Raw genomic sequence first — 21,510 nt, forward strand, 5'->3', positions numbered from 1 at the left:
CGCCCTCAGTGATCCCGGGTAGGCCCCAGACCCACCGTGACCCTGAAGCGGTAAGCGGTTACAGACAATGAATGAATTTCATTGAATTAATGTGATTAGTTTTACAATTTACTGCTAGTTGTTACGATTTACGATTAGTGCATGGAGGAGACAATAAAAGCTATGGTACTGTGGGACTATAGCTTATTTCTCTTTGGCTCAAACTAGTCGAAAAGTCAGGTTTAAAAGTGAAGTTAGGGAGATCTAGCCCTAGAACTAGTAGTGAATCGTTTTTCTCCAGTCCCATGTAGGCTATGGAAGACCAGAAACAACTTTCATATAGAAAAAGAATGACATTGTTCATTGTTACATAACACACAGCAATTTCTTAAATGCAGCCGACACAGATTTATACACAGAGCCTTCTGCAATAATCGCAGAGAAATGGCTTTGGTTTCTGTCTCTTGTTGCAATAGAAATGTGTGTAAACAGTGAGTTGAGAGGAATGATAACTTATCAGCAAAAAAACCCCAAAATCACATAAAATACAATAAGCTTCTCCTTAGTCCTCAGACGTCAGATCTTCGCCGTTCCTGAAACATTCATTTTTATAGGTTAGTTGGTAGCAGCAGGTTCAGCACCAGATATGGATTTTAGTTACACATCCAATGCATTAAACCTGCTATTAATATTTGCCCTTGGTTACAAACAGATAATGGAAATCAAATATTACTTATTAAATTTTACACCGAGACTTTCGGTGCCGTACACACCTGAACGTATGACCTGTAATAATTCAGGTGAGATTTGGTCACGCTGAAACTGAGGGGTTAGTAGTGCCTCCACACACACCGACGTGCATGATTCACCAGTTATTCACATCAGGGTGCTGCTGCTGCTGCTGCAATCACTCCCGCTAAAATAGGTCAGTGATCAAAACAATGTGTCATTCATTTCGCACATTTACTCACACGTTTACAGAGCGGGGTGAAAATAAACAAGACGAGGGGAATGTGCGATCATTATGGCATTGTTTTAGGGCTTCACCCACGCTCCGGCTTAATTTGTCACACCACCAGCTAGGTCTCCTCCTCTCGCTTTTGTTCCACAGGAGCGTACAAACAGTCGCACGCCAGCAAAGAGATATGTGTAAGTGGCTCTCGGTTAGAACACGTCTCTGTGTTCCTTTATTGTGTAACGCATTCGTTCCAAATAACACATAGCATCTCTTTATTGTTCAGCCAAGTTCTTTACAATGCGTGATTATACACATACAGTTACAGCCAAGATCTGCTGCTCATTTCAAGTTAGAGCACAAACCCAGTTCCAAATCAAGTCGCTTTGTGAAAGTGTGTGAAACGCACATCAAAACAGTGATTTATAAATCCTCCTGACCTTGAAGTGTTTTAAAAATGAACACAGGTCCGGGATGCTTATAAAATCTGTGTTAGGGTGTGGTCAAATTACCACAGCAGTGTTCTCAGAACGACTGGATTCAGCGCGAGAGCCTAGGACTGAGGTGCAGAAACTCTGGATTTTATCCATTTTTGCTCAGTTGTCTTTCTTCAGTTCTCTATATTTAACCAGTACTCATTTCTCCACACTTGTTTTGTTTTCCAGGGCGGCACGGTGGTGCAGCAGGTAGTGTCGCAGTCACACAGCTCCAGGGACCTGGAGGTTGTGGGTTCGATTCCCGCTCCGGGTGACTGTCTGGGAGGAGTGTGGTGTGTTCTCCCTGTGTCTGCGTGGGTTTCCTCCAGGTGACTGTCTGTGAGGAGTGTGGTGTGTTCTCTCTGTGTCTGCATGGGTTTCCTCCGGGTGACTGTCTGTGAGGAGTTGGTGTGTTCTCCCTGTGTCTGCGTGGGTTTCCTCCGGGTGACTGTCTGTGAGGAGGTGGTGTGTTCTCTCTGTGTCTGCGTGGGTTTCCTCCGGGTGCTCCGGTTTCCTCCCACAGTCCAAAAGCACAAGTTGGTAGGTGGATTGGCGACTCAAATTTGACCGTAGGTGTGAGTGTGTGAGTGAATGTGTGAGTGTGTGTGTTGCCCTGTGAAGGACTGGCGCCCCCTCCAGGGTGTATTCCCGCCTTGCGCCCAATGATTCCAGGTAGGCTCTGGACCCACCGTGACCCTGAATTGGATAAGGGTTACAGATAATGAATGAATGGATGTTTTGTTTTCCTCCATCAAAATGACGTTTTCATCCCCTGTTTTTAGACTTAGGCACATCATAAAAACTGACAGGGTCGTTTTATTTCAGTGTGTGTGTTGGTAGGAGAGCCATATCCTCAAATTAATGTGCACATGCAGTGAAGAAGTGATCGTTCCGTTTAATGAAAACAGCACATTCAGTACATACTCGCTGGTACAAGTGGATCAGACACAGCAAGTGCTACTGGAGTTTTTAAACACTGTGCCCACTCACTGTCCACTCTGATGCACCTACCCCATTGGTCCAACCTTGTAGATGTCAAGTCAGAGACAGCAGCTCATCTGTCGCTGCATAGTTTGTGTTGGTCGTCCTCTAATAATCAGTGAACACAGGACACTGTCGGCTGGATGTTTAAGGTCACTGCAGTGTTCCTAATCCAGTCGTAGTTCAGTATAATTCAACAGAATAACCACAGCTTTCTTTTTCTGCTAATACCTCACGCATATCCTTCAAATGACGACATCCTTTTGTACTGAGGTAACATCATGTACACAAGAAAACATACTCGGCACTGCTTTAAATCCCCAGCCTGCACCAAGTCTCTCAACGACATGTAAAAAGGCCTCAGGGTGGAAGCTGTGTAGAAAAGAACAAGGCTCTCAGATTCCCTGCTCGTCTTTAAGGATAAAAGGTCCACGGCCTACACGGAGTAGAGAAGAGAGGACGCCGGTGGAAATCTCATTCATCCCCGAGGGGGTTCTGCGGAGAGAAAAAAAGTGGGGTTGGAGCTCTCTGCTGTGTCGGACGCCGTTGAGGGAAGACGCCAAACCACCGACGTGGGGGGAGGCAAAGGCGGGTAAAATCCGAAAGCCGCCCGGCCCCTCGGATGCCTTTTATTGGATTACCCCGCAGAGAACGTCCTTTAAAAACGTCTCTGGCATTTTAATAAACCCCTCTAGTGTCGTCTCCGTCGACATATAAACAGGAATTTGAAAAGAAAATCAACAGAAATGAAAAGCAGATTGTGTTGGAGCTGACATTAATCAGGTTTACACAGCTCCTGGACAAGGCACCGTCGCGCTGTTAAATATAGAACTAAACCATTACTGCGGCTAATTCGGCAAAGGGGGGGAAAAAATGTAAAATATAAAAATGAAAACCCAACAAAAAACACAATCAAAAAAAAAAAGTCAATACGGCTTAATGGCTTGCCAGGGTTTAATTGAGCAGCGTAATCAAAATCAGTTTGGGTGCTGATGCTGTTCCAGCCATCAGCACTAAGAGGGTTTAATGGGTGTGTGGAGATCCAGCTTTGCGATTGGCTCACTGAGCTGCACCAATGAGATTAAGCCTGTAGTCAATCAAATTACCTGCGAGGCATCACGCCACGTCTGACCTGACACAATTTGCACCACTCCCATTAAAAGACACAGGGGTTTTTGGATAAAGACACTGATTGGAAGATTGTACTGGACTAGGTTCAGTTGTCCGTGTCACTCTCTGTGAGATGTCCAATGACTTATGTGATTGAATAAATAGAAGTTCACCATAACTCCCTAATTGTATGCTGGAAGACCAAAGAGTTCTGGCCTGAAGTCCTCCATGCTGTTCAGCAGCAGCGTGGCCTCCTGAGTGAGGCGGCGGTCCAGGTTCTGGTCAGGAATCATGACGACCTGCATGCCGGCTGCCAGGGCTGCTTTCACACCGTTGGGGGCGTCCTCGAATACCAGGCACTGTAGAGGAAGAACCATAGCATGAGATTTTCAGAATGAAACGATGCCTGGGTTTTCCTGAATAATCTATAGGGAGTGGGGACATACCAGGCAGAGAAACCCTTCCGACAAAACGCAAGTGTTAGAGTTTAGAATGATGTGAGCGAAATGAATGAACATAATTACGAGAGATGGAAGTATGCCACGCACTTGAAGAGTTACCCGAGTTTTTGGGAGTTTGCAAGGCGAGACTAAAGCGATAGAGTTTAGGCTTCTGCAAGCAGAGGTGCTGCAAACCCAGAAAACTGTTTACGGAAGACGGACAAATGCCAAGCACTTGTAGAAGTACATACTTCATTCATAATCTCTGATCTCAAAAGGAAGCTGTTTTTGAAAAGGCTGCGATGCCTCAGTAAGGCGGAATCTATATGGCGATGCTGAGCTGTGGATCTGAATGCAGCTTTATTTTGCAGTCTCATTCATTCACTACTACTTTAAGCCCTCTCCTTCTTTATGTATGGAGGAACTGAGAGACTTCCTGCTGAGCACTTCGTCTCGAGTTCCTCTTTAAGTCGCCACCATGCGGCTTACGTTACGGAGGCCCCACTGAGCAGGTTCAATATCTGCTGCAAGTTGTATCTTCCTTAGCCAACTGACAAGCAAGTCCTGCTGAGAATTTGTCAACGGACATTGCATAAAAAGCCACACTTGAAGGAGTGTCTTAACTCAAACCTCATCTTCAGAGGGCACCAAGTTGCATTTGGTTTTGGGACTTATATTTGTTTGCAGAGCCCGGCTGAAACTACAGAGGAAGTCCTTGCATTCCTCCCCATTCTGCCTTCTGTACACAAAGAACACAAACACTAACCCACTTGACTTCTCCATGAATGGACCTAATTGACTCGTGTGATGTCACTAAGCCCCTCGCACGGTGGAGTGTAAGCGTCACGCACAAAAGGCCGGCGGAAACACGGAGCACTTCGGAGAGGAAAGCTTAGCTAAGTCCCTTGTGTGGAGGGCCGCAATTAAAACTCTTAATTACGCAAAAGAGCCCCGCAAATGACCCGTAATCACAGACTCTGGCATTGTGAAAACGGAAGAAGAGGAGAGTGGGGGAAAGGGGTGGGAGGGTGGGGGAAAGGGGTGGGAGGGTGGGGGGGGGCAGAACACAAAAGCATAGCGTTGTATAGTGTAGCGGCTTAATATTGGCTTTTGTCGCTGTCAGCCATTTGAAGTGGAGCAGCATCACTCTCGTCGGATTAGGGCCGGCCTGGGACGCCTCGTGCCAGGGAGACTTGGTAATTAGTCATGGCTTCCGTACCAGACAGTCGCCGAATGCATGTCAATCACCCTGGCAGCTGAGAAGGAAAGAGGCAGGGACGATCACACAAACACCGCTAATTAAGACAGTGAGTATGCGATTGAGACACGGCTCGGACAAGGACAGTGAGTGAGGGCTGATGGAGACGTACAGAAACTTCCTCACAGCCTTAAGAATGAAAACCCCTGTAACAGAACCTCTTACTTAAGTACGCACTCCTAAATGTGAGTGACCAGTTTAAAATGGTGTTTCTTAGAAGAGACCACCAAGGACTCTGGACTCACCTTACCTACACTCTTAAAAATGTGGGTGCTAAGGGGTTCTTTTAATGCCATAGAAGAACCACTTTTGTTTCCATGAAGAACCATTTTTGCTAATACTTTGGGTCCAGTAAAGAGTCTGAAGAACCTTTTAAAGGTTTAAAAGTCCATCACTCGGTCTTAAGGTTCTTTACTCATTTAAAAGTATCAGCGAAAGTGGGGACTGGCGCCCCCTTCAGGATGTGTTCCTGCCTTGTGCAGCAGTGATTCCGAGTAGGCCCCGGGAGCCAACCATCCAATGTCATAGAAGAACCTATGACATAGCTCAAAGAACCTATTTTTAAGAGTGTAGTGTGCCTCACCCAGTGGAAACCCAAACAAGACACAGGGAGAACACAGCTAAATCCTCACAGACAGTAACCTGGATGGTTGGCTCGGGAGCCTACCTGGAGTCAGTGTCGCACAAGGCAGGAACACATCCTGAAGGGGGCGCCAGTCCCTCGCAGGGTGACACACACTTACACATTCAGTGAAAAAGCATCCTCTCATTGGTTTGTATCATTAGAAAGTCAAGAGTGTTTCTTTTTATTTACAACAATAAAAAAAGAAATAAAATCATATTCTGAAAACAATTTGAACACTAACATCATTGTATTTCACACCGAGTCCAAAACTGATGGACTGTAATACAGCACCGAAGTTGCAGTCGATAGCGCTCGAGTTGCCATGGTTGCTGTCTGATTTGTTTTGAAAGTTCCATTAGATTATAAATCTGTGGGGGGCTTTTGTTTGTATACATTTTTTTTAATGTAAACTTCTTGGGACACTTTCTATTTTGATGCTGAGCAAGAAGTTCCATTGTACCAGCATATGAATGTGATAGATGTTCTACTTCTTCCAAAACAGAAACACACACAGGATTATTCAGCAGCAGGCAGTGGGTATAATGAGTGGGTCGTCCACAAGACAAACGGCTGAGTGAGCATCAACCCATCAGACTGCTGCAACCCTGCAGCAAGAAAAGAGGACGAATACATCTGTGTCCATGTGTGTGTGTGTGTGTGTGTGTGTGTGCCCACTCTGTGAGAAAGTGTACCTAAGGGCAAAGAGCCGGCTCCGATCCCCAGACAAGACACGAACCCAACAGCCCTACATCTCCTTTTCCTGCACGATTCAGGACAGCTTTTATTAACTTCTTGACGTTTAATCACTAAGGTTTTGCTATGTTCGTTAAATATAATTATGTAATTATGTAGTTACAACACCCTACGCTTGCATTTCTTTTCCAAACTCCAGCAAAAGGTCCTCTGTTCATCAATGTTACGACAGAAGCCTGAGGAAACTAAAGACGTTTATTGCTCTTCGCAAAACACAAATAAATTCACGAGCAGAAAAGCGGTGGATTTTTCCAAGGGACGCTAGAGAGAATCCACTCGGCTGTCCTTTAACTACAGTCCCACCAATCAGCCATTTCCTACCCCCCTCCAGAAGATGCACAGTGCAGTTTTTGCAGTGCCGAGGCCTGAATACGGCAATAGAGGCAGTGCTGTAATTTTAAGGTAAAAACACTAAGTAGTGGTACTTTAAGTTAGAGGACGTGTTATTTTCACTGAATAAATATACAAAACTAGCAATGACTACAGGCGAAATAAGAGTCCTAAAGAGGCTACACCAGTACCACTTGTGTTCCCTCAGTACCTCGCAGCTTAAAGCTGGGTAATCTCCCACTCAATGGACCATTGCCATTGCCAAATGAAGCATGGTGCTCAGTTGTCACTGAAGCACTGACGTGAGCTTGGAAAACAAAGGCATAAAAAGTTTGACACACACGGAAGCTGACATTCAGCACTTGATCTGCGGCGGTCCGGACTGAAGGACCCTCACATGGACGCAAAGTCCAGGCTTTAGCGCTTTAAACGCGAACCTCTGACGCTGTGACAAAGACGCGACCTGACACATCAGAGCCCGTCCGCCGCCCAGCGCTCAGGGAGGATGTCAGGAGCCAGATGACCACTGCTCCATCGCATACGACGTGAGCAAAAAGCCACGTACGTGCCTTCTCGCATACAGACGCACACCCACCACACATACATGTCCTCGCTCTAGCTCTCGCTCTCTCACACACACACAGGAGAATGAAAATAGCCGGGAACAGTGAAGGAGTTCTGACAGGCAGAGGAAAAATCTCATTAAAATTACCTCTTCCTGTCAGAGGCAGCGAAGGAAGGCAGGCCTATGAAACATGGCACAAGCCCTAATATAGAGTCCTGTATAATGTAGCCCTGGGGGACGGCTACATACATAGGCGCACGTAACAAACACACACACTCTTTACGAAGATATCGTACAAAAAACAAACAATAAAGCCATCAGTCACACAGATTGAAATGGTGCCTGACGGCGAAGACAATTCATGGGGTTTCGCCATGTCGCCTCATATCTGTTAATTACTCCCCGTCTGGAATAGCGCGCTTTCCATATAAAGCACCAGACGCGACAGGTACTACGACGGCAGCTGCCAGGAACCACTTGTACGAGACCCCCTCGGTGTCTCTTCACGCTGAAGCTGAAGCTGAAATGCAGGGACCGGACGGTGCTGTTCAGGCGGCTGAGGTAATGTTTAAATACGCCTGGAAGTCATGCTCGAAACCACGGGTTAACCCAAGAGCAACCGCAGGGGCACTCTCTCCCCTCGAACTTACTCACTCCAGATGTGACACATCAGCACAAGCGACCGTCCGCTCAGGCCTTAATGGCTTCCGACTCGGCTCCAATACGTAAGTGCTGCCGATGTGAATATAGCAGGCCTTTGTCCTTTCCTTCCAAAAGATTCTGGGTTTATTTTAACACCAGGGTTGGGAATCTTGGGGCGTTCCGGACTATGATGCAGTTCTAAACTCATTCCAGTGAATCTCATATTGTTTTTACACTTTAATTATTTATTTTAATTGCTTTTATGACTGTTTCCGGCCAAATCATCCCATTTGTCCAGGACCTTTACTGTGTATTATTAACCATTAACTCTCCACATCCAGGGGTCAATAAGAAGCCTACATTCCTGGAGACCACCTACGAACACTGGACAGGGCGCCAGTCCATCACAGAGCAAAACACACGGATGGACAATTTCACACACTCGCACATACACTCTCTCACCTGTGGATAAACCTAACGTGTGTTTTTGGACTGTGGGAGGAAACAAGAACACCCGGGGGAAATCCACACACACAGAACACACGAAGGCCCTCACTGACGGCGATCCGAGTTCCTGGAACTGTGTGACACTGCCATTCAAATGTACCGCTGAGTGAAATGAATGAAGCGTATATAAATGCTAAGTCTGAAAGGCAGACATTAAAAAAAGCCCCAGAAATAGTCCTTAAAAATAAATGGTATCTGTTCTTTCAAATAACTGACTAACAAACAAGCCACACGTCATATACCCATTGGTGCTAAAACAAAACTGTGCATCAAAACAAGGCCAAATCTCATCAGAGTGAAGTGTGCTGTTGTTCCGCATACCTTAGTTTGGGACTGTTCAGCCTGAAGACTGTTGAAGCTATTCTCAGGAAGAAGGAGAAATATATAAACAAATGTAAAGTGGGTTCACTGTAGGTGTTTGACAAGCGCGTATATGGCTGTATATTTCTGCTGGTACATGTGGGTGCTGTGGATAACATTGCCAGGAATGGGAAAAGTATATTCACAGAGTATATACGTTTGACACGTGTAAGTGTATGTGTCCGTATATTGGTGTTAGTTTATATGTGTGTGTGTTTGTGTGTGTAAAAGATGGTCGACGCAATTCTCAGGACAGTGACAGATTGCAGGGCTGCATCTTTCAAACGAGCAGGGAGCCTGAGGGGCCGTCCAGAGAGGGGGTGATGTGGAATGGTTTATTATCTGCGCTACAGGAAAAAGAGAAAGAGAGAGGTGGCAGAACAGGCCCACTACTGCTCGTACTTTATTAAAACTGTGACACGCCAGTCGATGGCCACCGCACGGAAACGTTGTGTGCTCGGCAGTTAAATTGCGGCCCAGACTAATCTCTGGTCATCATGGCTTCAATTCCGCTCCCTAATAGTCAGCCCCTGTAAACCTGGGGAAATCAGGAGCACTCTGGTCAATGGAAGACTGGCCATTTGGACTGAAGAGGACAGGGAAGGCGGGCTGACGGGCCGGGGGTGAGGAGGTCGATTTCCCCTGGTCTCGCTCCTGGACGCAGATGCAATCTTATACGAATGGGTTTCAGAAGAGCCTCAGAAGTGGCCGTCTGACCAGTGCATGACGACTGGCCAAAGAAATCATTTATCAAGTAGCACTGCAGCTCAGACCGACTGGAGCACAGCTTGTGGCTTGTGAGAAAAATCAAGCACTTCGGTTTCCTAAGTTCTAAATTAAGCCAGAAGCTGTGCTCAAAATGGCTCCCCACTCACTATGCCCTGTATTATTCCCTATAAACACCGCCAGCCTGAATAAGCTTAATTTACTTTAAAAAAATGAGCAAACTGGCTGCCTTAGAGTGACGTGTAATAAAAACCTACGTTAAATGTAACTTAAAACAACATTACACCTATAAATTTGTTGTTGTTGTACCATTTGCTTCGCTCAATAATTCTACTTAATATCTTGAGTCCAAGTAAATGAAATACTGATTTATACGTAGCTTTCATTTGCATCGCATTTATTTTATTATAATATTGTAATGTCACTTTTGCCAAACCCCTAAAAGAGCACAGGTAAAAGGAAGGAATACGGGCCTGGGATTCGTGGGCACCACATGCCTGAAGACCCCCTTCTTCAAGATGGTGAACCCAAGCACATCACACCAAGCCCAAACACATTCACACACAAACCCCCGAACAACAACATTAAAATAGCCCATAAACTAAAGAAGGGGTGACCGCTGAGCATGCTGGAAGCTCCCCTGTGATCCCCATGCCCCTCCTACAGTCTGTGCCATCACAAAACTAAAACAAAATCAGCCCTACTCGCAAATGCCAGTAGATGAACAAGTCAAATGTACACGGTGAAAATGTACAAGTTAAAAATAAATAAATAATAAAAGACCCCTGTGTTTTTCTCTTGACAGTACACTTACATTTTCTAGTAAAACAATGAAACTTAAATGGTCTATGTTTATTGTAACGAACAGTTCGATTAGATATAAAATACAGACTGACAGTGGTGCACTGTTATTGGGAACTCAATCTACACTCGAAAAAGTCATTCTGGTGGCCTTTAGCCAATACTTAAATATATGCACTGCTTTAAGATAAAAAACGTAAAAAACTGAATGATTTTGTAGAGTTGTTATTTTCATGTGGTGTTTTATTGAGTTTTTGTAACATAAATAATATAAGTGTTGTTTCAACACAGTTTCCTGACTAACCACAACTCAGTGTATTCCATTAAATACCAAAAACCAAACATCATTTTCTGGCAACTGAGTTATTTGTGTTGGACAACGCCATTTTCTCATTCATTTGCTTTCTCCCGCCCACTCGGACAAGATGGATTTTACCGGAGAAGGCTGCTTCCGTTTGCTCCACGCACACCTTATTGTGGATAAGGCACAAAAAAGCTACCAGAGTGAGGGTTATAACCATTGTCATAAACCAAAGTGGTGTGTTTTATTGGTGTGTTTAGCTTTGCCTGTTTTTCTGTTGTGTTGTGAGTTGATGGTCTGTGTTTGGTGGATACAGGCAGAATTAGCCGGCTAGCTTTCCTTAACTCTGCAAGAGACAGTGTTACAACCGCTAAGAACACGGTTATGACCCTCAGTTTTTTTTTTATTATTATTATTTACTGACTTTGAGACTTAAGGCTCAGCAAGTTAAACAGAGGGAGAGGGAAGTTAAGTTTCTGTTACTGTTTGTATAATGTTCTCATGTTCTTGCATCATTGTTTAAATTGTCTCACACTCAATTGACTGAAATGAAATCTTATAACTGTGACATTTTTATACAGTAAACATAATAGGTATTTTTTACTTGTTTTATGTATGTGAAAGATGTCAGATGTGATCACAGTATGGAATAAAAGTAATCATACTGTTGAATATATTTTGATGGTGACATTTATTAAGTTCATGTTATATAAAAATGCTTTTACTCACTGTCGAAGTCAGTGGCGGATGCTGGTCTTTCAAGGAGGGGAAGCTCAATTTCAGCCTACTTCATAAAATGTGTTGGTTTATTTATACATAAATTCTACCCTCCGTTCCTTTTCAAGAAAATGATCTGTGACCCTGTCGTACCAACAAGGCGTCTTTTCCAGGGACTTGACTTGTGTCCTCTCTATGGCCAGCAGAGCTAGGCTGCTTAAACGGCCTTGGCCCATGTGAAGTGTGTCCGCCTGTGAGTGCTTTGTGACGGTGGAGGGGCTCAGCAGCACCTGCTAGAAACTGCGATAGAAGTCAGAAAGAGTGATAGGAGTCAGTCTCCAAACACAAGCAGCTACAAAAAACCTACCAGAAACAGAAGCTCGATTTGTCACTAGTCGTTTTTAACAAAGAAAATGCCGCTAAGAGGATTAAGAAAGTCTGGTTCAACTCAGAACAGAATGAAAATGTAATGCTCCCACGGAGCTTTACACCAAAGGATCACTGATTCGCTCATTTCGCTGTCAATCAAAAAGGGATTCAGCCTCAGACAGATCATCCAGTCATCATGCAGAAGCTGAGCGTCCGGGCCAGCCGAGGCCAGCCCACTGCCCCATAGACCCCCAGAGACGCTGAGCGTCCGATGGGCGGGACAAAGCACTTCGCTGCTTCGCTTTTGAACTTTGAATTATCAATGTAATTTTACCAGAAGTCATAACAACTCAAAAAGACTGTCGCAAAACATTGCGTTGATTTTTCACATTTACCCAATGCTCTGAAAAACAAATTCACTGTACTCAAAATACTGTGTTGGATCAATGTAATTTACCAGAAGTCGAAACAACTCAAAAAGACTGTCGCAAAACGTTGCGTTGATTTTTTTTGAGTGAGAGTAGTGAGCAATTTTGAACGCAAATTCATAGAAGTTTTTACTAAACATCACAGTGTACTATGAGTGTGAGTATTGATGGGAATATTGCCCAATAAGTTTTCAGACACCACAACAAAATGGCTGAACCCCCAAACAGTGCACTATGTGAATAGTGAATAGAGCACAGTTTCTGACACGACAAACGTGTGTTCTTGGAGCTTCTAGAGAATCCCATGTGGAGTCATCTATTTTTGTAAATCAGTGTAAGGAAACTGTGGCCCTAAAGGTTAGTGTCCAGCACAGTTACGTAGAGCTTTACTCAAACCGCTGACCAAAATAGCAAATGCGTTAACGGAATACTACGTAATATTTGTAACTTAAAACATCATCTTCAAAATCATTGTGATGCTCGGCTGAGATGTAATAGGGAGAATCTGTCGTTGCTACTCTGGACTCATTACTGAAGAAACGGTACTATGTAACTTTTGGAAAAAGGGTAGGAAACCACTCCTACTTCCTCCTTATTGATGTCAGTACCATGCATGTCTTATCTAGTCTTTCTTTACATCGACTGCATTTGAACAGGACCAACAAAACATCTCCGCTCACACCCATTTTCCTGCCAGTTGTGGGGAATGAACTGACGACCTTCCAGTCCCAACCCCACTCCTCTAACCATAGCAGTCCCCAAGGCATTCATGCTTTTCCCAAAAAAAGAGCGCCTTTCAGAACAGCTCAGTCAGCACATCTGTTGTCTTTATTGATGAAAGCATAAACCCGCTTTCACTCTTCTAATGCCTTTCCAACCTGGATGATAAACTCCATTCAAAAATAGGGCTTAAGAAATACTCTATTAAAGACATTTATGTCATTCCCAGAGAATCAAAAGAGCTTAAAATGAAAAAGTGAGGGGGAAATGAGCACCAGAGCGCTGTTTTTGACTTGGACGTTAATTCCATATCTCATTTCCCAGCACCTGGTTGACCTTTCACCCTCAAGGGCAAGGAAGAAAGATCAATAAAACTCTTCAATAAACGAACTCACGCACACGCGCCAACACATGAGTTCTGCTGCCCACACACTTTTCAAAAGGTTTTGAACTAGAACGCCTCTTTCTGTAAACACTCCCCACTCAAAGCTGGGGGTTTGATAAAGTGCTCAATGGGGATTTGAGCTGTAAAGCCAGAATAAGGAAAATCCCCATACTGGGCTTGGGCTGTGGCACAAACACATTAACACTGAAGACACAATCGCGCACAGACACACACACACGTGCATATACTCGCACTTTTAAAAATTTCTATATCAGAAAGAAACAGACCATACAGCGCTGTAGAAGCCATGCCCTCATGCACTGCACCGTCAGAGTCCCAGCCTCATTTTCATTGCTTAACTGATTATACAAATTGCTCACTGGGGTCACGCTGACAAACGAGGTCTTTCTCAGCTCTGCACTGAATATACTTCAAAGCTGAATTCATGGGTCAGCAATCTAACGGCTTTCTATTTGATGTTCCTTGGGTCAAAGCCAAAGCAACAAAGCAAGCTGAAAGCAAAGGCTAGAACATGCGCAGGTCACGTTTCTCACATGGCGTCTTTACGTCACTCTGCGCTGTCTACTCAAAACGTCCGGACAGCAGTTCCTTGCATTTGGAAGGAGGGGGTTAATTTGATCAGTCTACGCTCTTAATCCAAGGCTTAGCAGGACCTCCACAAAACAATATTTTAATGGCTTTTCTCCTCTGTGTTCCTGGAAGGAGCCAGACCCACTGCATCTTATCCAAGGCCAACTGACCACTGTATAATGGAAGCAGAGGAAGTGGATAAAAAAGCTCAGTAAAACAGAGACACAGGAAGCATCTCTGTCACACAGTTCCAACTCTGAGTGAGTCTTTGAGCAATTTCCGTGTGGGTTTCCTCCAGATGCTCCGGTTTTCTCCTACAAACACATGCTGGTAGTTGGATACGCTTCGCAAAAGTGTCCCTAGGTGTGAGGGAATGTGTGGGGTCCCTGTGCAGGGTGTGTTCTCCGGGTAGGCTCCGGACCCACCGTGACCCTAAACTGGATGTGGATTTGCAGGAAATGAAAGAAATCTAATAGTAATGATGACTTAACCACTTCGTTTTAACTTTGATCACAGGCTCAGTATTTAATAACTATGCTTTAAAGTCAGCTTCTAAATGTTTTAAGCCCATGTTGATGTTTGGTGAAGGAAGATGTTTCATCTTTGTAAAGCTCTGCCGGGCTGTTATCTGCTTCCTAAGCATAAACAAACCTTCCACAGCTATGGAAAAAAAATACATCACAAGTCTGACACCTTAAGAGTTGTCACATTGTGTGTGGAGAAATAAGATTAAATATGGTGAACGCCAGGAAGGACTGGCGCCCCCTCCAGGGTGTATGCCCGCCTTGCGCCCAATGATTCCAGGTAGGCTCTGGACCCACCGCGACCCTGAATTGGATAAGCGGTTACAGATAATGAATGAATGAATGAATGAATGAATGAATGAATGAATGGTGAACGCGAAAACAGAGAAGAAAGAGAACCAAGCTAAAACAACTAAAATCCAGAGCTTCGGCTCTTCACTCCTGAGCTGTGGCTCATACTGTCATTATGAACAGGGCTGTTTCAACTGCTGTAGGATTTGATCCTTGTGTTATTTTGAAGAAAGCATGTCACAGATGTTTCATTAAGACCCCAGGACTGTTTTTGTTGTTTGTTTTTTTTTGGGGGGGGAGGGGTTGTGGAAAAGGGATCCGTTCAATTGAAGACTAGGACTGGAGATAAATTACCCCTCTTTGCCCCTGGGGAGGAATTATTCTAGCTGCTTGTACACAGGGTAATCTGAGATAAGATTTTCACCACTTGTGAATCATGACAAGAAACGGGCTCCTTTTATTTCTCACACATGACTCCTGACCTGTTCTGGATTGTTCCATATCACTGTACTGTCTATATGATAGATGTAATGGGATATTTTGCGGCGCCGTTAAGAGCGATAGCGGTAGAACACGGCTCTCCACTACATTCAAGTATGTTCGTGAACTCCTGCTCTTTCTCATCTCATTAATCCAAGCCGTATGGCTGAATTCAACCCACCTTTTGTTAAGATCTGTTCCCTCCAGGGCTTCTTGCCCCAGCTGAATAGTGAAAAATGCCCCGTTCTCTTTGAAAAAGGTGGTTCGTTCCCTTGCTTCTGGTCAGAATGGAGACGGATGAACAGAAGTCCATTCATTACTCACCTGTGAGGCGGTGCTTCCGCGCCTCAGGACAGAAAGGCTGCTTGGTATTCTCCAGGAACAGCTCTACCTCACATCTTCCTGTGCATGGAGCACAAGGCAGGGAGGCTGGAGATCCCAGTCCATATTCTTTGCAAATACTATTAATGTCAGTCTCTCTCTCTCTCTCTCACACACACACACACACACACACAGCCTAGTTCAGGTCTTGGAGAAGGTGAGCAGAAAAGAAGAAGCCTAAAAGCCATGCACTGACCCTGTCTGAGATGCATGTTCCTATAATGGCAACGGAGAAGATGAAATTTTGAACTGTGGTACCTTTTAAAAGACAAGATTCTGCATGTTTTATTAAACCGTGCACAAGGGCCTAGCAAGGAAGAGAAGAGCTGGTATGGTACCACCACAGAAACAGGCTGAAAAATAGGCACATGTTGCCCATAGCCATATTTTGTGATCAGTATATTGTCACAGAAATAATTGCCATTAATGATATTATTGTCATTTTAAGACCATTTTGTGCCACTGGCATAGAGATAACAAAATACCGTAATACTGCAATTACATGCCTTCAAAGAGAAATGGGATTTTAGGAAAAACAAAAATATATTAAGAATATTCAGACAATGGAAATGGAATGTAAAAAATGTTTAAATATGATAAATAAATGCAAAATAAAATAAAAAAAAACAGATGGAACCAGAGAACAGAACAAAGTGGCTGGCTAAAATAATGGTGTTCATTCAAACACAACAACAACAACAACAACAACATTAGCAGGGGGCGCTAGTGCTAGTGCTATTAAATAGAGTCAGGAAGGAGTCATGGTTAATCCACTGTTAATCCACAATGGGTTCAGATTCTACTGTTAAACACATGACACACGTGTCGTAAATGACATCCGAGCTGTTCCTGCTGAGCTTGTGAACAGCAGAAAACATAAAGTAGCCAACACATATTCTCTGGTTCCGACTGGGAAGGAATCTTCTGGTTCGTGAACCAATTTATGTTGGTGGAACCTGTCAAACAATTCCAAATAGTTCAGCAGCTTAAAGCTTAAAAGACACTGTTCCTTCACTGACGTATTTGCCAGCAGCCATATCACCAGAACACGAGACAATGTAAACGCACTGAAGCTCAACAGGTTTGTGTCAGTACTTGGCTGGGAGGCTTCCAAGAACAGCTTGGGTGGCTGCTGGAATTGGCGTTGGTGAGGCTGACCATGTACTCTGTGTGGATCCCAATGCCTGAGCGCAGTGACAGGGACACTGTACTGAACAAATGGCCTGTCTTTCAGAGGAGACATTAAAACATAGTCCTGACTATTGAGGATACAAAAAATTCTGGGGCCTTTCTTGAAAAAGATTTGGAGTGTGACCCCACGTCTAGCTAAATCTGCCACTGGGGTCACTTCTGGACAGCTAATCATCACCATTTCCAGCTCTCAGGTCAAACTGTCATGGCTAATCTATTGCAGAGACCTCAGCTTCAGAAATTAACTCACAACCAACAGGTAACTGAACTAAAGTCTGGATTCCTCAGCGATGGAATTGAATTGGAATTCCAAGGTACCAAAAAAAACAAAACAAATGACCTCCATTAAGGTCATTAGAAAGCTTAAAGGACCTTATCAAGTCTGGAAACATCAACCAGAGACCAGCTAGTTTCCCCAGTTGCCACAGGTCAATATGGCACCTTGGACTGTCCGTTCTTGGTAGCCTCTGGTGTTGTGTAATGTGGTTTAAGTTAACAGCACACTTCCATTCATGCTGTGTGCAACATCTCAAGAAGCTCCTATGCTCACTTAGTCATATTCCAGACCCAGCGAGCTCTCCTGGCCTTGTGAGGATCGATGGAATAAATAGCCAAGCAGTCATTCCGGTACCCCCAAAGACTTTCCTTAAAGAATACTGAATAAAAAGATGAAAAGCCCTTAACACTTGATCTCACACCTCGGGTAGGAAGCATGCTTGTGTCTGTACTCAAAGATGGGTAATAATTCAAAGCGGAGGAGTCAGCGTAAATAATTAAATGGTTTTATGGCGCGCTTTAAGCCCTCAAAGAAGCGGCGGTATCAACACGTCAGGCTCGCGCGGATGGGATATACTAGCGCTGTCGAAAGTGCAATACATCAAAGTGTCAGTGTTTTGACACAGGAATCAAGATTAGCGTGGAAAAAAAAGAAAAGAAAAGAAAAGCAAACACAAATCGGGCGCAAATCACAGCAAAGAAAGACGAGCTTATGATCGGCTAGAAGAGGGCGGCACTTCGGGTTTTATCTATTCTTAACTGTACCCACAGGACACGCCGAGGAGGACTAAAATAAAAGAAGCACAAATTAATTAACTGGCTCATAATTTCATAATTCAGCTTAGAGCTAACAGCAGACAGAGAGAGAGAGAGAGCAAGAAGGGGAGAGAAAAAAAAAGGGAGAAACTGGGAACGAAGAGAGAGTGATAGGAAGGGAAGGGAAAACAGGGAAAGAAAGAATGAGAGGGTAGAGTAGAAATAGAGCATGAGATAGAGAAAGAAAAAGAGGAAGAGAAAGGGAGAGAGAGAGAGAGGAAGAGGAAGCCAGGGAGAGGAAGAGGTGGTGAGAGAGAGAGAGAGAGAGAGAGAGAGAGATAGAGAGAAGCATAGGTCTTCTACAAGTCTTCCTGTGGAGCGGCGGCAGGTTTTTTCGCTGAGCTCTGATATATAATGATAAAAATTCATTGCGCAGTAAGAATGCAGCGGAGCGGCGCTGGCTTTAGCCGACTGCCGCAGGAATCCTGCTAAGTGTTCACTCCTGCACGTCTGCCTTCACTGTCCCCTCTCCGTCACTGCTGGCCCCCTTCTGTCATCGTCTGTCAGCTCTTAATGCAACCAAACTTCCTCTCTCTCTCTCTCTCTCTCTCTCTCTCTCTGTACCTGCTGCAGCTCAATGGAATTCCTAAGCACTTCACCTGGCATCAGGTGTGAGGCGGCATATAACGCCTGAGCAACTGTAGAGCAAACCAAGCACAGAGCCAACGTACAAAAGCTTCATAAACCTCAAAAACACACAAAAAGACTAATTATACATACAGCAAATACTATGACTAACCCTAAAAGTGTGAGTTTGGCAGGTTAGTGCACAAAATATTAACATACTACAGTTTCTTATTAACAGGGTGTGAACTGTTGCTATGACAACGCACATTATACTAAGCAGCAGCTGCAGGCTTTTTTCAAAGTCTAAAACTCAAATATCTCCCTACACACTGCATAATGCACAGTGTAGGTCATAAAGTAAACATTTCTGCATTAAAATAGTGCAGTGTATGTAAGAAAATAAAACCACAGGCCGTAGGGAGATATTAGTAATTCGCTGCATTGTGGATTTATCACTGATAAATCACATTTTCAGACAATTAGATCTACTTTATTAAACTTTAAGCCAAATTAGAGACATAATTCAGGCACAGTCGTGATAAAACATTATCCTCCAAAACTCTGTTCCACTCTCAGAGCGCAGGGACAGTGTGATCAGATTATTTACCCTGTAAACAGGGTGAGACTATAGAATGCAAATTATGCAAATTAGCTCACAATCCAAGTGGGCGGATCTTATTTTGTCTAATCCAATTTTGATTTGTCAGGACCCAAGGAATCAGGGAAAAGATTTAGTCTCTACGCCTCACTGTGTAGAAGATATGGACCTAAACACGTTTTGGCCAATCAATGTAATTTCTGTAGTCCACTGAGATGCACACAGTCTACATCTACCCTCCAAGTGGGGTGTCTGTATGACCTACAGTCTCTTCTGCACAATGAAGAAGAAGAAGTGTGAATCTGTGTATGAATATTCACACAAATTCACTCAAAAGAGCAGAAATGCATTGGTGCCAACATTTTTCCATTTGCTCCTATGACAAAAAATGCTAATATGGCTAACAGAGTATTACAGTCTTTTTCGCCTCATTATGCAGGACTGTGGGATCCTTCCTCCTCCTGACACAAGGAGGTGGTGGGCATCTGTGCTTCTGAATGTTGTCAGAGGTGTTGGGTTACTACCATCTAAAAAAGTACAGTACAGTGTTTGAATAGTTGGCAGAACATCCAAACAACGGGAAGGTTCTGTACCTAATTCACTTTCCCTCTCTCTTCTCTTATCTTTCCCTATGATTTTTACCCTGGTTGTCTCTTTCCTTCTTTCATCCCCTTTCTCTCACCTGCAGGTACCCACTCTCTTCTTTCTGTCTCTTTTTTCCTGTCTCATCTCTTGCTCTGTTTGAGAACGCATGTCACGTCGAGGTTCCGGCGAGTGGCACGGCATCATCCGTTATTCCTCTGACTACCCTGTCGAGCCCCTCTCTCTCCCTCTCTCTACCGCTTTCATATCTCATCAGCAGAGACGCAGCTCCTAACCGCACTATTTAACACCTGGCTGACTGTTTCCTTCTTAGAGCTTTCCGGAAGCTTCAGTCACTTAACAGGCAGGGACAACCCACCAAAACATTTCATAGGCGAGGCGGCGGAGATCTAAATGGGCCGCATCTATGAGAATACAGCTCTTGTCAACTGGGCCTTGGATCAGAGCTGTGGAGAAACAGGATGTATCCAGTCGGCTGCACTGAATATCCTCGACTTAGCCTAAAGTGGCACTGGGAGATGCCAGGAACATAACAACACATTATGACAACACATCACAAAGCCAAAATCACAATGCGTCACACATTCCTGAGTATGAGGCCTGTGAAACGTTCGATTATCATACCTGAGATCAGTTACACGACAGTATGTTTTAGTGCAATAGTGTATGAACACTGTAGTATGTACAAAGTTATACTATTAGTGGTTTCCAACTGCATGGAACCTTCATGAATCTACTCGACTCTGCACGGCTCTTTTGCTTCCAACCGGCCAAATCTGGTACCGGTATAGGTTTTCAGTCCCAGCTCGCTCTGGGTTCCAATCGTGCCGAGTAGGGTACTAAATGATGACATGTAAACCCTGCAGAGCATTGATTGGCCAGAGAGACATGTCTCACCACAAAATGCAGAAGCTCATTCAAAACTAGAACAAACCGCCACTTGTAAAATATCTAAAGTTACAGCAGCGATGGTCGACGAAATTTCCGGTGAAAGTCAAGTAAATGTGCGACAAGTAAAACTGATCTGTGAGAACTGGGAGTCATATTCAGTCCAAAAACAAAAGCAACATGCTCATACACGACGAGTAAACAGCACCTAACTTTACCGCCGCCATTGTTGTGGTTTTCAAAGCCAGCGATTCCTTTCCTAGAGATGGGGTTATTCGATGTCAACGGCTCCATTTTGCGGTGGATCCCTGCCAGTGGAAAAGCAACAAGCAGGTTGTGTTGAGTCATGTAGAGCCAGACCCATACGGTGGAAAAGCGATAATCATGACCAAGAGTCTGTGGGCCGTTGGATATTTAGGCCCAATCCCATTTCACCCCTTGCCCCTACATCTTTGACCTATATCTCCATTTTGCCAAGGGTTAAGGGTATCTCAATTCTTGTTGAGATAGTAGTGTTAGGGCTACATGGCCCTTCAAAGTGAGTTTTTACAGAGGCACTCTTTGGATGGAGTGTTTTGAATGCCTTGGGAATAACCAGCAAGGCTAGATCTAAGAAACACACACATGTATTTTCTCTTTTAAGAACCATGATAACTGCTGGGGTTTGACTTCTCATAATTACATTATCAAATTCATTCATTCATTCATTATCTGTAAGCGTTTATCCAGTTCACGGTTGCAGTGGGTCCATAGCCTACCTGGAATCATTGAGTGCAAGGTAGGAATACACCCGGGAGGCAACGCCAGTCCTTAACAGGGCAACACAGACACACAGACATTCACTCACACACTCACACCTACGGACACTTTGGAGTC

General features: G+C 44.2%; 1 protein-coding gene across 1 annotated transcript in view; it reads right to left on the minus strand.

Annotated features, from left to right (window-relative positions):
* Window positions 1-1,225: 1,225 nt before the first annotated feature.
* pudp (pseudouridine 5'-phosphatase) overlaps window positions 1,226-21,510 on the minus strand; it is a 28,591-nt gene continuing 8,306 nt past the window's right edge. The window contains exon 4 of the mRNA XM_066660287.1: window positions 1,226-3,860. Within this exon, the coding sequence (XP_066516384.1) occupies window positions 3,684-3,860 (177 nt within the window). The 3' untranslated portion in view covers window positions 1,226-3,683. The remainder of the gene's footprint in view (window positions 3,861-21,510) is intronic.

The sequence above is a fragment of the Hoplias malabaricus genome, chromosome 2, assembly GCF_029633855.1.
Source record: "Hoplias malabaricus isolate fHopMal1 chromosome 2, fHopMal1.hap1, whole genome shotgun sequence".
Lineage (NCBI taxonomy): Eukaryota > Metazoa > Chordata > Actinopteri > Characiformes > Erythrinidae > Hoplias > Hoplias malabaricus.